The sequence below is a fragment of the Drosophila mojavensis genome, unplaced genomic scaffold (assembly GCF_018153725.1).
Source record: "Drosophila mojavensis isolate 15081-1352.22 unplaced genomic scaffold, ASM1815372v1 contig_136, whole genome shotgun sequence".
Classification (NCBI taxonomy): Eukaryota; Metazoa; Arthropoda; class Insecta; order Diptera; family Drosophilidae; genus Drosophila; species Drosophila mojavensis.
Genome location: NW_025318667.1, coordinates 12,077,581 through 12,092,542, shown reverse-complemented (window position 1 = coordinate 12,092,542; position 14,962 = coordinate 12,077,581). Strand labels below are relative to the sequence as shown.

General features: G+C 39.8%; 6 protein-coding genes and 1 non-coding gene across 8 annotated transcripts in view; 4 read left to right on the top strand and 3 right to left on the bottom strand.

Moving 5' to 3' along the window:
- The window catches only part of LOC6585290 (GAS2-like protein pickled eggs), a 79,245-nt gene extending 73,584 nt beyond the window's left edge, over positions 1–5,661 (bottom strand). The window contains exon 1 of one of the 2 annotated variants that reach the window (XM_044011724.1): positions 5,272–5,661. The gene's annotated coding sequence lies outside the window, so the exon portion shown is untranslated. Of the gene's footprint in view, positions 1–2,237; positions 2,603–5,271 lie in introns of those variants that run through there. The other variant, XM_044011723.1, reaches the window with a different exon arrangement.
- Positions 5,662–6,090: 429 nt separating this feature from the next.
- Trnar-ccu lies at positions 6,091–6,163 on the bottom strand. Its single transcript has one exon. It is a non-coding gene; the product is annotated as a tRNA-Arg (tRNA).
- A 133-nt stretch (positions 6,164–6,296) lies between these two features.
- Positions 6,297–11,947, bottom strand: LOC6585287 (anaphase-promoting complex subunit 7). The gene is made up of 5 exons (XM_044011729.1): positions 11,865–11,947; positions 9,187–9,314; positions 8,522–9,017; positions 6,896–7,841; positions 6,297–6,825 (listed from the first exon to the last, which is right to left on the bottom strand). The coding sequence occupies exons 2-5, from the start codon at positions 9,256–9,258 to the stop codon at positions 6,435–6,437; spliced, it is 1,905 nt and encodes a 634-aa protein (XP_043867664.1). The 5' UTR covers positions 9,259–9,314; positions 11,865–11,947; the 3' UTR covers positions 6,297–6,434.
- Positions 9,318–10,335, top strand: LOC116804545 (E3 SUMO-protein ligase ZBED1-like). The gene is made up of 2 exons (XM_032732574.2): positions 9,318–9,552; positions 9,642–10,335. The coding sequence occupies exons 1-2, from the start codon at positions 9,545–9,547 to the stop codon at positions 10,333–10,335; spliced, it is 702 nt and encodes a 233-aa protein (XP_032588465.2). The 5' UTR covers positions 9,318–9,544.
- On the top strand, positions 10,294–11,517 carry LOC122756714 (zinc finger BED domain-containing protein 4-like). The gene is made up of 2 exons (XM_044006939.1): positions 10,294–10,879; positions 10,944–11,517. Exons 1-2 carry the CDS (start codon positions 10,571–10,573, stop codon positions 11,424–11,426), a joined length of 792 nt encoding a protein of 263 aa, XP_043862874.1. The 5' UTR covers positions 10,294–10,570; the 3' UTR covers positions 11,427–11,517.
- Positions 11,948–12,040: 93 nt separating the features above from the next.
- On the top strand, positions 12,041–13,591 carry LOC6585286 (required for meiotic nuclear division protein 1 homolog). Its single transcript, XM_002010883.4, has one exon. The coding sequence runs from the start codon at positions 12,235–12,237 to the stop codon at positions 13,516–13,518; it is 1,284 nt and encodes a 427-aa protein (XP_002010919.1). The 5' UTR covers positions 12,041–12,234; the 3' UTR covers positions 13,519–13,591.
- Positions 13,592–13,730: 139 nt separating this feature from the next.
- On the top strand, positions 13,731–14,305 carry LOC6585285 (ribosomal protein 63, mitochondrial). Its single transcript, XM_002010882.4, has 2 exons — positions 13,731–14,006; positions 14,074–14,305. The coding sequence occupies exons 1-2, from the start codon at positions 13,836–13,838 to the stop codon at positions 14,221–14,223; spliced, it is 321 nt and encodes a 106-aa protein (XP_002010918.1). The 5' UTR covers positions 13,731–13,835; the 3' UTR covers positions 14,224–14,305.
- The last annotated feature ends 657 nt before the right edge of the window (positions 14,306–14,962 follow it).

The window sequence follows — 14,962 nt, the reverse complement described above, 5'->3', positions numbered from 1 at the left end:
AGAAAAGAACAGCTATTAGCTCAATGCTCTTTTCTAGCTTTAAGATGAAATATTAATTTCAGTTTAAGTCCCATACTCTTTTTAAGTTTTTGAAAGAGAGCTTTGTCTAAAGTATAGAGCTAACCTAACCTCAAATTCCAAAGAATCTTCTAAGAAAGTTTCTCTGTCATTAAAAACCCAATATTGAATAAGAAAGAAAAATATCGTAATATCTTATCAAATTTCAGACTAAACTAAGCCGTAATTTCAGATCAGAAGTCTATCTATAAATATCCATTCATCAATAATAACTCAGCTTCCAGTTTTTACTTCAAGGCCCAACCTAACTTTTCGAAAATCAAACTCAGCCAAGCCCAATTAACACCTTTTTTCCCTACGAGTGTCGTGGGCCTTGAGTGTTTCTGGAACCAATTTCCATTTGATTTTTTTGTTGTTATCTTTTACGCAAAATTCATTCAGTGGCCCATCCTAAGTGTGAACCTAACCTCAAGCTGACAAAGCGATTCCCGTGAAGCGGCGTGACAAAGGTCGATTGATGCGTTTTAGGCTGCTGCTTAGGTAGACTGCACTGGGCAGGGTCAACACGCACGGGTGGGTGTTAATGAATGACCCTGCATAAGCATTAATGCTTGACCTTTGGCTTGGTCCTTGATTTGACTGTATGTGTATGTGGGTATGTGTATTTACCTGCGCATGCGGTCATCAAGGTCGCCGCCTGAACAGCTGACATGACTCAATCTGCCCATCTGGCCTTTTGACAACAATAACTATACCATAATATTTCCTAGTGCACATGCTAGGCTCATGACTCATCAAAGTTTATTCCTGCGCAAGTAACGCCCAATCACCTTATCCCCATTCTGCTATGTATATGGACTCATAGTTAAAGCTAGGGGCTTTTTCCTGTTATGTTGTAAAATGAATATCTTTAGCACTTGACACAAATCGCAAACATATATATCATATATGTAGTTGTAATTAAATTTAAATTCTTATCAGAGCTAATGGAGCTTTTTAATTATGTAGAGCAAATTTATATATTTAAATGTATATATTTTTATTAGATTATTAATGATTTATAAGCATGAATATGCAGAATATATAATAAAATATATTGCATTTGTTTAAACACGTTTCGAAGTCGGCTAAAGTATAGTCATTGTAGCTAAACTAATTTATACAAAAATATATATCTTTACAGCGAAAGAAAAAAAAATGCAAGGCAATAATAGAGAAAAAATCAGGTATGATTTAAAAAATAATCCGAGTTCTCTAAAATGCACACAAATCTCTATTTGAAATTTGCAGAGCATAGATCTAAAGTACTCTAGCTCTAGGATAATATTATAATTGATTTTCAATATGTAACAAAAAACAGGAGCTATAAATTTTTAGAAACAAACTCGATCTAGTTGTTATATGTATCTTCTGACAGACGGACTAAATGGACTCAACTTGTCGCCCTAATCAAGAATATACATACTTTATGGGGTCTGCCACGACTCCTTTCGCCTGTCACATACATTGAACCGTTATACCCTGATTTCCCATTCCTAATGGACAGAGTATAAATACATTACAGTTTCATTTAAGAGAAAAGTTTCTGCTCACGCATACATTATGAGTAGACTATATATTGCAAAATTATGATATAATTATACATATATTAAAAATAATAACTACAGAAAAAATAGAATCTAATAACAATACCTTTAAAAAAAATTAAACTTTTCTTGAATGGCTTAAACTTTGAAACTAAAAACTTATCGTTTTGAATATGCTTTAACTCTAGTGGGGTGTAGACTTCTATGCCCAACTGTTTATGTGTGTGTGCGTGTCTGTGCAAGTGCAGCTATAATAGATGCATAAGTAAGTGGGTTTCTGCAGCCTATTGCCCATGCTCTTACTGCGGCACATTCCACAGCACACACACAGAGAGAGACAGAGGTGTATACACACACATACACGTAGCTAGACAGTTATTGGGTGGCCAGGCAAACGGATAATGGGCCAATATAATAATAATAATTTTGGTAGCCAAAAGGAAGAAAAATACAAGAAACTATTGGCAATTGTATTGTTTTAAGCATAATCGCGTTTTCCATTTGATTTGTTTGACTGCGCGACACGCAAATCGATGGTTGCCACCCTATAACAGCAACAACTATCGAATATAAAAAATATATACATATATAAAAAAAAAAAAGAAAAGGAATTACGTTAAATTCTGCGCTTACTTTGTTGCACGCGACGCAGACGACGAAAAATCGCGAAAACTGATGGAAAAAAAACACACAGCCCAAACACACCGACAAGAGCAGAAAAAAAAAACACGACAAACACTCACACACAATAACAGACCTCTATCGACAAGGAAGCACGTTATTATAACGGTAAATGTGCTAAAATTTCGTTTGATTCGCCTAACTAAAAAAAAAACAATCAAACAAAACCACAGCCGAAATACAAAAACAGAAAAAACAAAAACAAAATGCCAAAAACGTAACAACAACAACAAGAAGAAACGGTTAAAGTAACGGCAACGTCGTCCACGACCCGCGACGCTGACGTTGACGCTGGCGACGTCCGTGCAAAGCCGCAGACAAATCGCGAAAACTGCGCCAATTGCCAGCGACGTCGACAAATCCTAAAGCTGGCCCAGGACGAACTGTAACTGCGACGGCAACGGCAACAGCAACAGAGACAGCGACGTCAACTCTCCCAGATCTCTCTTTTGGCAGAGCTCCACAAGGGTTGGCCTCTGCTCGCGCTCGGCTTCGGCTTGGGCTTGGGCTTGGGCTTCGACTTCGGCCAATGGCCTTCGGACATTGACGCTTCGTGAGCCGGCACTCGCATATAGAGAATATAAAGAGGCATACTTCAGCTTCCGCGCAAGTCCTGCCGCACTTGAAACCACCAAATTGAAGCGCACAACAACAACAACAACAACAGATATGCCCAAATAGTTTGCGCCTGACACAGTGGGACGAGCATTGATTGAACTGAACTTTAAGTTGTAAATTGCAAATTTAAAGATATACATATGTGAGAAAAATAAACTTGGGATCAGAATGATCATTATAATATATATAAATCAAAATTTGCTTTTTCTCTATAAATTATTATTATAACTATATTTTCCCATTATCGCACTTTAGCTTTGGTTTCTGTAAGCTCCACTTGCAGCAGTTACAGTGTACATATGTATGTCTGTATGTGAGTATATGCCACTGTGCAATGGACTTTGTGCTTCTTGTCGAATATTAATGTAATCCATAAAATGCTATCTGTGTTGTTGTTTGGGAAAGAAGAAAGGGGGAGGGCGATGCATGGCAATGCAAGGCGCATGCGTTACAAATCAAGCAAAACATATGGCAGCCAGTGAGCATACTATTGTAACAGAGCTACAACTGTGTGTGTGTGTGTGTGTATTTATCAGCCGCTGTGAATGTGTAGCCCGCGGGCCTTTGCTTATCAGCTGCATTCGTTCCGTTCTCAAAAGGAAATTTTAACAGAATTGCCACACTGCGCTGTGCCCAATTACGCTCTCACGCTAGCTGCGGCGCGACGCCTCGGCCCGGTCCTTGGCTCTCGCGAATTGAGACGGCGGCAGCGTCCAACAGGCGTAAACAGCTGTCAAATGTTTGTTGACACTCGCACGCACACCCGCATCCCGTTAGCCCGCTCTCTCACACCACACTCCCACTCCCGCTCCCTCTCGCACTCACTATCTCTCTGCACATCTTCTTCTGTTTTAGCTTGCTGAGCCTTGCAAATTGTATGCATTACTTTTTGATTATTATTATTCTTTTCGCTTGCTATCTCGCTCGTGCGCATGCAACTGTATCCTGTCAACATTTGCTTTTGTTTTGCTTTGATTGGTTTTGTTGTGGCTGCTGCTGCGGCTGTTGTTGTTTTTGCTTGTATCATTTACTGATTGCCGTTTTTCTATTCTTTTTTAATTAGCTGCGTGTACCGTTGAAGTAGTTTTTAATCAGGCGCAGCTGTAGATCTATATATGAGTATATATATGCACATATACATACATACATACATATATAAGTTCGATTCTATATTAATGAACTCTGCTGTATTTTCTTGCCTTTTTTTTAGTTAGTGAGCTTTAACGGTAAATTTTCAAGCTAAATTTGCATTTATGCTTTATAGCACTTTTACAAAATTATGTCAACTGTTTTTCTTTTTTTTTTCGGGTATTTTCTAGGAAAATTTTTGTTGGGAGAAGCAGTAGACAAAAGTCTGTGGAAGAAAATACGGTGAAATCTCTCTCAAGAACAAAATTTTTTAAAAATTGCTACATATTTTAGTAACATTAAAAAGAAAAAGTTTAAAATTTTTTAAACGATGAAGTGCTTTATGCTCTGACTATAGCTTGATAGATAATCCAATACCAAGAGATAAATACGGCTTTTCGATATGCTACGCCGACTGACCTACAGATAAGGCACACAAAGGCCGTTGTATCTTTAGCTGCGCAGATCGCGATGTTCGTGACGAACCAGATGCCCAGAGAACATTGCAAACACCGGGGAAACACCGACTGCGCAATGCTCTTTGACAATATTAAACATTTTAAGAAAAAACCTATATTTTGAATCAATTTATAATTGAGTGGAATGGAACGTTTATTTTTGTATATAGTCTGTATACAGTCGAGTCTCCAGTCGAGTCCTGCCATTTCGATTTATTGGGATTCTACTGTATTCTATTTATGTATATTTTACAGTTAAAAAACTCTTTGACCTATAGCCCATCGACTGTGAAATATTATTATTAAATCAACAACGATCTACAGTACTTTACTCAACACTCTTAGCAACTTTCGACTATAAAAAATTAATAAAGCTCTTCTACCCAATATACCCGATTACCTATTGTAAACACAGTAAATATAAGAAATATTTATGTTTTTTTTTTTTTTTTTTTTGTTTTTTGTTTGCTGACAACATCTTCTGCTGCTACACGTGTTCCAAGTGTTTTCGCACAGATGTCGCTTATCGAGTGGGCAACAGCAACAACAACGACAAAAAAAAAGGGCAAACAAACAATTCGGCTTGAATCGCAGTTTCGATTTGCATTTTTCAAATCCAAATCAAATAATGTTTTTCGTATTGTAACGGTACATTTAAACGCTCTCTTTATGTTTCGCGAAACGGCAACACAATATGTAACACATAACGGTACTGATTTGCCATTTTGAAAGCATCGCCAGCCATCTTCGATCATAAACTTATAATTTACAGTTAGACTCACCTTTATCAAACGCTGCTAGCTCCAAACTCACAGAATGTCAAAACACAAATTTAAATTAAACTTCATTTAATATTTATTTATGCCAATTTTATTTGTGGTTTTATTGTTTTTGCTCTCACTTTTGCTTTTTTAAGAATTCGCAACTTTTAAATTGATTAATTTCAATTTGCATAAGGCGCGAGGAATTTTCAATTCGTTCCCCTCGCACTCTTATTGTTTTAACTGTTTCAATTTATTAATTATCGTTCACAACAACAACAATATCATCAACAATAAAAAAAAAAGAATCAACAAACAAAAAAAAACGAAAAAACTAACAGAAGATGTCGATCGTTAATCTGCGAGCAACGGACACGCACATCCAGCAACGCACGCGATTGATAAACAACTGATGTTTTGGCGCGCGAGCGCATACGCTGTGCGACCAGACACTGTTAGATATAGAAATACCAAAAAGAAATACCAAGCAACTAGACGAGCAGCTGATGTGTCAGCTGGCTCAACATGTTAAATATACAGCAAAAGCTGTGAAGCTCTACAGAATTGCTCCACAGTATTGCTCCACTGACTGCTGTTAGACAAACAGGCTCACAATTTTAACATACAGCACAAGCTCACTGTTAAAAGATAGTACTTCTCTATGCTGTGCAACTTAACAGCGCTGCTCCACACTTAACAGACTGTGATATCCTAGTAAATCCAAAAACTGTATTATATTAATTTATTAAATAACTAGTTTCATGTAGTATCAGTTATTGTCATTGTACAATGAAAAAAAATATAATTGAATGAAATAAAAAAAAAAGATTACTACAACTTTACCCCAGATGGGACTCGAACCCACAATCCCCGGCTTAGGAGGCCGATGCCTTATCCATTAGGCCACTGGGGCTTGTTCTAGCAACGAACAAAACTTGCCTATAAGCTACGAGCAAGGTATAAAAACAACAACAAACACATACACGCTAAAAAAATCCCACACAGTTGTGCAAACAAAACGTTTTTTGTGGTACAAAACAAAAGCATTTAAAAAAATTACTAATATTTTATCGTTCATAAATAGATTTTGCTTCTTCAAATAACATTCAAATTAAATAACTAAACCTATACTTGATGGAATTCAGAATCTAGACAAAACGTCTGTAGTTCGCCCTCAATTCCAATTAATTTGTCAATTCGCTATCGACGGCCTGCCAAAAGGGCTCCGAGAATGTATCGGATTCCGCATCCTCTGCTGGCCCAGCTGGTGAGGACAATTCCAATGACTCTGCCTCATCATAGTCCAGCAGCCAATCGTGATTGGTTCTATTACAGGTTCGATGTAAATTCGGCGCGCTGCAGGCCGCAGCGCCAGCCCCAGTAGCGGCAGCACCAGTAGCAGCAGCACCAGTAGCGGCAGCACCAGTAGCGGCAGCAGCTGCTGCAGTGCAATTAGAGCCTGCTGCTGCATTTGATTCGCTAGCCTTGTCGCTGGCTTTGTTGCTGCTGGCCATGCGTGCTGCTTTGGGCAGTGCATTAATGCCATCCAAGGCACGCTGATAGGTGGAATCCAATCTGTAAAAGTTCACCTTATGAGTAAAGCGAGACAGCGAGAATGAGAAAAAGAAGGAGACAGAGATCATACCTTAATGAAAGCGTAAAGTATTGTAGAGCAGCATCCAGATCTTTCTCCTTGCTTAGCATCTCGCCCAGCATGGCAAAGAGCATGGCATCTGGTCGATACTCCACCTGTTTCTTGAGCAACGCAATCGCCTTCTTAATATCCCCCTCACCTTGGTAAATGGTCGCTAACAGTGCAATGCCCGGCGCATAGCGCTCATCGATCTGCAAGCCCTTCTCCACAAACCGTTTGGCACTGCGCACGGCATTCGGATTAGCCAGGCGGAACAGGGTGCCGGCAAACATGGTGAAGCTGCGCGCGGATGTTGGGAACTGTCGCACTGCCACGGTGCAGGTGGCTTGGGCCTCCTTAATGCAATTCATACGCACATAGCAGGCGACCAGGCCTTTATACACCTCGAAGCGATACGGTGCCAGGCATTGGATACTCTGGAACACATTGACAGCATCTCGCTGGCGCTTCATCATGAAATAGAGTCCGGCACGCAGCAGCAGCGCCTCGATGTTTCGCTCGTCCATGTCCAGTGCGCGCTCCGTGAAGCATAGAGCACGTTCGTATTTGCTATTCGAGTAGGTCAACTGTGCGTGCAGGAACCAGTGCGCGGATCGAAACTCTCGGGTGCGTCGCATCTCGAGCGGGGCTATCAGATTGCTACGCTCCAGCTTCTTCTTGTTGCGATCGTACACAACGGCCAGCGAGCTGAGGGCATTTATATTATACGGATTCTGCATCATGGCCAGACTCAAATACTGCTCAGCGTGCAGATAGTTGCCGTCGTAATACAGACAGTTGCCAATCTTCGTCAGGATATGCTCATTCTGGTGGAGTTGTTTTGTCTCGTTCAGCTGCTGGAACGTTTGTGACGCCTCTCGGTGCTTGCAGCCGTACATCTGGGCGTGTCCTTTGATCCAGCTGCTCAGCCATTCGATGTTCTTTGGTAAGGCAGCGGCTGGAGAAGAGAAACGATCCAAAAAGAAACTTCAGTTCATTCCGAATTATAACAAGCAATGATTTTGAAGCGAACTAGTTCATATGAACTTCAACAGGAGCTAAACATAATTTGTAAGAGTACCAACTAAGAATTTTGTTTAAGATTAAAATTGACGACAACTGCGACCTAGCTAATATTATTATATATTTTATATGTAGAGAAAAAAGCACAAAGCAAGATGCAGAAAGTCTATACATAGAGATAAACCAGTTCGAATGAACTTTAAATTGGGGCTAGTTTAAGACTTAAGTAAGGTTTCTTTTATTATAAGCCAAACTAGTTCACTTGAACTTTGGACTGTACCATATATAATACAAATCCTACATTAATACTTGGAGCAGTACGACTATATATAAAGATGGACTGGTTTAAATGAAATGAAATGAATGATTTTCGTTTAAGATTGAAATATATCTGCTCAAATCAAGAAAAGCTTTTACTGCAAGCCGAACTAGTTCATATGAGCCTTCAACAGAGCCAAAAGTACAACTACAACGTTTAAATGTGAATCAACTACTGAATCAACTAGTGAATCAACTTAAGTGAATCAACTTAGTTGGAATGAATGATAAACGTTCCTTTCACTGGAACAAAAGAAAAGCAACTGATCTGAATCACATCTCATCGAGAATACGCACCATTCACCACCATGGAATGCACCTCAGTACCCTCGACACCCAGCTCGAGCAGCGCCTCAATGGAGGTGAGAGACATGGGACACTCGCGCAGCACATCTTTGTAGGCGAGCGTCTTCTCCTTCTTGCCGACGCCGCGTCCATGATGATGCAGCAGCCGGGCGAGCAACATGTTAAGTCGCGGTGTGCGCGCCTTTACGGCCTGTAGTGTGTTAATTGCCATATTATATTCGCCCATCTCGCGATAACAGATGGCGATCTTGTAGCGCAGCTCCGCATCCTGGAACTGTGGATACGAACTCTCAATGGCCGTCAGGTAGCTACTCTTGAATCTCAGCATTGTCTTGCGCTGCAGGACAACGGCCTCCAGCTGACTGCAGGCTGTGCGATAATTGTGCTCCTTGTAGTTGGCATTGCTGAGGTACATCATAGCCTGGTATTCCATCTCCAGCGTAGCCACATTTCGATCATTTTTCAGTAGTGTGCACAAAAGGCTGGCCTGCAATTATCTTTGCATTAGTAACTGAATGGCTATATATATATATGTGTGTGTGTGTCAGTGTGTATGTGAGCAGGCATTTAAAATTGTCTCCTTGATTAAGGACTTGGATGCTGCATGTCTGCCAAGAAAGCTGCGTGTCCACGGAATTGCAAATGGATCGACTTACCGTTGGTATAACGCATTCATATAGTCCATTGTCGTACAGCTTCTTTATATTGGTACACAGTGCGTTTTCCATTTTATTTTATGCGTTGCCGCCATAGACACTGCACAGTTTGTCGTACCGTTTGTTGTAGTGATGTGAAAAAACATCGATGCATCGACAATCGATGTTTTTTTGGCGATGTTTACCGATGTTTTCCGATGTTTTTATTGATACCGATGTTAAGCGATGCACCGATGTTTTTAAGCGATGCATCGATGTTTTCCAAAACGTCGCTGGTTTGATTTTATACATATTTTGCGTATATTGTCGTGTGTTGCCTGAAAGTGCAGTTATACAAACTTAAGCAGCAAATATTGCAATGCCGAAGTAAGTAAATATAGTAACATTACTTATATGTATTTATTTATGTATGTACATATGTACATATATTTATACGACAAAATCAATTGTTTTAGAATAACAACAAAGACGAGTTTTTGCTGGAAGCATTTCGCCAAAATTGATGGCAATAGTGCGAAATGTAATATTTGCGGCAAAACAATCAAAACTGCAGGGAACACTACGAATATGAAAGATCATCTACGCAATGTGCATAAAATAAGGGAAGAAGACCAGACACCTGTGTCTAACAGTGGGACGCCACGACAAGCTTCAATAGCTGCAAGCTTCCAAAATATCACGGATTTTGGAGGAGAAGGACAAAAAACAAAAAAAATAAATGATGCAATTGTTTACATGATCGCAAAGGACATTCAGCCGTTTTCAATTGTTGAAAATGCTGGATTCATTTATTTGATGAATACTGTCGCACCTCGTTATGAAATTCCTTCGCGTTATAAAGTAACCAAATGGCTCGATGAGAAGTACAGTCAAATGAAAGATCTGTGGAGAACAAGGCTGACTGGAAAGAGCATATCCTTAACAATGGACATATGGAGTGACCAAATGTCAATGCGCAGCTATTTAGGGATCACTGCTCATTTTCTCTTGGAGCAGGAAATGTCTTCATTGACAATTGGAGCTATGCAGTTAAGCGAGCGTCACACAGGACCATATCTGAGCGAAATGCTGGAAATCTGTTGCTCAGATTGGAACATTGACAAAAAAGCAAGTAACAGCTATTGTCACAGACAATGGTACAAATATTAAAAAAGCTGCTGAGATAACGTTTGGGCCCAAAATTCACCTGCCCTGCTTTGCGCACACGATTAATCTTATTGCTCGCTCGGCCATCCAAAGGGAATCCGTAAATGGATGTATTGCCAAAACTAAATCAATCGTTGCTTTTTTTAACCATAGTGGTGTGGCCAGCGACCATTTAAGGAAAGCAACAGATAAAGTACTTATTCAGGATGTTCCAACGAGATGGAACAGTACATATTATATGATAGAGCGCTTTTTGGAGGTCAAAACGCAAGTGAACGACATTTTACTGAGTATTCCAAATGACCAAATGTTGCTTACCGGAAAGGAATTTGAGCTGTTAAACAATGTGCTTACAATGCTACGCCCCCTTGAGGAAGCAACGAAAATTGTCAGCGGAGACAAATATTGTACGGCCAGTACGGTCATACCCATTGTCAGCATCATCAAAGACAAATTAGAAAAATTAAGTGACAACACACAAGAAGCGAAGGATATGAAGGAGTTCCTGCTTCTCGAAATAGAAAGGCGAATGGGATCGATTGAGCAGGTATATTTCAAATACTCTTAATTGGTAGTTTCGTTAAATATATATTTGTAATGTACTGTTTTAGGTATCGATTCTAGCAATGGCCACGTTGCTTGATACTAGATTTAAAAAATTACATTTTAAAGATCCAGTTGCATGTGCCAATGCACTGATGAAAATTAAATCTATGTTTAAAGAAAATGAAAGCAAAGAGGTCATACCACCGACAACAGGGAACTCGGATTCTTTTTGGAACCACCATCACCAGCTCGCGCAGTGTCACAACCCGAATGTGGATATGGACGTAGAAATAAGCTCTTATCTACGAATACCGCTTACTTCCTTCGAAAGTAATCCAATAACTGTTTGGGAAAGCATGAAATGTACATATCCGAATTTGTACAAAATTGCTATGCAATTTTTGCCGGTGATGGGATCATCCGTTCCCTCTGAACGGGTTTTCTCAGCGGCTTCAAATATTTTGTGCCGTAAAAGAAACAGAATGACACCTGAGCGACTAAGTCGTATTTTGTTACTGCAAAGCATTGACAAAAAATATTTTTTTTAATTGTTTCTTTTTAATATGTAGTTTATAAGTAACATTGAAAGATAAAAAAACTGCTATGAAAGCATACGTTTTTTTTTTTTTTTTTTTGTTTAATAATTTTTAATTAACTGCTATGAAAGCATACGTATTATTTTTTTTTTTTTTTGTTTGTTGTTTAATAATTTTTAAGATAAGATAAGTCTCATGAATATGAAAAGATTGCTATAAGTTTTTCATTTTTAAGTTAAAAATAATTTAAGTGAAATAATAACGCTATGAAAGCACCTATGAAGAAGCTTTAAAACCCGAAAAAAACGTTTCTTAATAGAATGGGAAAATACATCGATGCATCGAAGTTTTGACCCGATGTATAAACCAAACATCGATGCTTGACAACGAAAACATCTATGGGCATCGACATCGATGTTTTTACTCAAATTTACATCACTAGTTTGTTGTTGACACAATATCGATAGAGCAAACGTCTGTTATCGTTAATTTTTTTTGTCAGAGAGCAATCGATTTATTTTGCCAGATATACCGATTGCTGAAATTGTATAAAATAATGAAAACTAACTAACTTAGCACTAAGTTTAGACAACTAAAAATTTTCAAATGAGTATATAAAAAAACAAACAAAACCATGTAAAGAAATTTAATAAATATGAGCGCGGTTCACTGGACAAGAATTATAGTTCATTCAGTTAGTTGCGAACCAGCTCAAGCAATTCGATAATAAATACCAAAACATATCGAGCCAACTATTATGGCAATTACCAAGTGTTTTTACTCTTGTAAAATTAAGAACTAAGTAAAAAGAATAACTAATATGATATATAGACGCTGTGCCGCCGAGGCGACGCTTCTGTGGAATGCCATGACCAAAGTGCACACATACAAGCTGTTGAACAGCGCCAGCCTAAGCCGGCCTAGAATCTACAGACACATGGCCAGCAGCATAACAGCTCCCGGAGACGCCGCCGATGTATCTGGTGCGCCGGCCAAGACGGCCAGAAGTGGAATCGCTGGTGGTGTCAAGACCTTGCCACAGGTGGATGAGCCATTGGAAACGGGCCTCTCGCCCAGCCGATCGCGTGCGTTGCGCAAGAAACGTTTGGCCATCGACGAGCTATCTGCCCTGGGGTTCCTCAAGACACGTGGCTACACGACAGCCGATGAATACAATTTGGAGGAGCTGCATGAGGCGCTCAAGCAACAGAATCTATATGAAACCAAACGATTCTTCTCCACCGACAATCTGGGCGTCGAGCAGAATGTGCTCTATGTTACGGCCAAATACCAAACGGGATCGCGTCCACGTGAGATCTTCTTCTTTCGCGAGGGATCAGTGGTGTTCTGGAATTGCAACGACATCGAAACGAACAATGTGCTCAGCTTCCTGCGCAACTTCGAGCGAGAATCGTACGTGAGCACCCTGGTCCATGGAGAGAGCGAGGTCATGCCCTACACCTACATCGCATCGACGGCAGTTGATGTTGAGGGCGACCTGGTGGCCGAGTGCAGCGATATGAATGTGGCATCGCGTGCCTTCTTCCAGAACGGCAAGTTCTATGTGACGCAGGATAGTGACAATTTCCTCTATAAATACACATTCTCAAATGCGATTGCCCAGTCGATTAAGTTGGGCATTTGGGAGACGACTCTGGATCGATACATTGACTCGATGGAGTATCTGACAGAGGATCTGAAACGTGGCCGACGGCTGCGTATATCACGTGCCTCGATGCTGCGGAAAACTGGTGAATTATTTGCACTGCGGCATTCCATTAATCTGTCCTCGGACCTGCTCGATGCGCCGGATTTCTACTGGGATCGCGAGGAGCTGGAGGGGCTCTATCTGCAGGTGTGCTCTTATTTTAGCATCACACGGCGCACCAAGGTGATGAACGAGAAGATCAACCACTGTGTCGAGCTGGCCGAACTGGTCTCCCACAATCTAAACGATGCACATCACATACGGCTCGAATGGATGATCATTATTTTGATTATGGTGGAAGTGGGATTCGAGATATTGCATTTTGTCGAGGGTGCACTGCATCAGGGCAAGACAATGCATGCCAATCCCTATCCCATTTCCGAGCATAGTGCATAAGCTGAATATTTCTTTTGTATTTACAGTCTGTAAAAATGTTTTGAAATTAAATATCACGTTTTTAGTTTGTTAATTGTTTCCACGAGATATGAAATTTTAAAATTGAGCGCGATACTATCGGTTCATTTGCTCTGGTTGAAAATTGAGAACAATTTATCGAGCAATGGCTGGAGACATGCGTGCTGAGTACATATCGATATATTTGGATTCTTCAACGATAACAGCTCTCTCAGCTGTCACGGCGACTTGTGCAACAACATTGAACGTGCATTAAAAAGAAGTCATTTTTTATTGTTCATAAATTAACAACACACAATATGCAGTTGACGTTAATCAATTTCTTTAAGAAAACTGTACCCGGCCACATATTTCGTGGCAAGCGACGCCTCGTCAAGCCGGTGAGCAAACGTTCAATGGATACGCTGATCCGCGAATACGAAAGACAGGAACAGATCATGTTCCTGCTCCGACATCCCTACCTCACCCTGGTATGTACTACATATTATATCTAATATTTGCTAAGTACTAATGCCAAACACTTTGTGCACTCTCAAGGAGCAATCGTCGGGCCACGCCAAGGAGCTGCAGAAGCGCGAAAAGCTGGTGGCCAAGTGGACAGACGAACAAACGCGCAGCAAACTAAAGCCGCATGTGACCATCGAGGAGCGTCTGCAGCATCTGCGAGTGAAGGAGGCCTGGGATTAGATTAACCTGTTGTCGCATTAATCAAACACACACACTAAAACCATTAAAAGTTATAGAATAAATGTTATGCTGTAGAAACTTATGTAAATGCAATTGAAGTTTGAAAGATATGGATGTTGGATATGTTGAATGAAGGATATAGCTCATTGGATACCTAATGGATCTTGCGGTTGAATGAAGTCTGAAGCATATAGAGCGCTAGATATATAGTTAACTGCAGCAGCTTAGATTGAAGCACGGCTGGACTAAATCAGCGGGAATTTATTGAGTCAAGATATACCTCTTTAAAGATATAGATACAGCATTGTCTTTATTTACAGATTATGTGTATACTCTATGTAATGCATCTGTTTCGACTGATCTTAGTTAGCCTATTTAGGCCAAAACTCTGTCTTTTATACATATAAGGAATTGATCCTAGCTGAAATATCTCTTCATATGGATGCTGCTTAACTTTGTATAGACTGATCGCTTCTCCCAGTCTGCATATCTCTTTCCAACACTCTCCCTCTCATTCTTTTTAGGCTGCCCACTTTTTAAAGCTTTTCGTTCGTTTTCATGCTTAAGAACGGTTAAGAATCGAGTTTTTTTTTCGTTTTCGTTTTTATTAATTTGATAAATTTTAATATTTATATATTATAATACATATGTATATATAAATAAATGTACGTATATATTTAATGAATTATGTTATGTACACATACATAAACATACATACATGCAAACATATGTTTATATA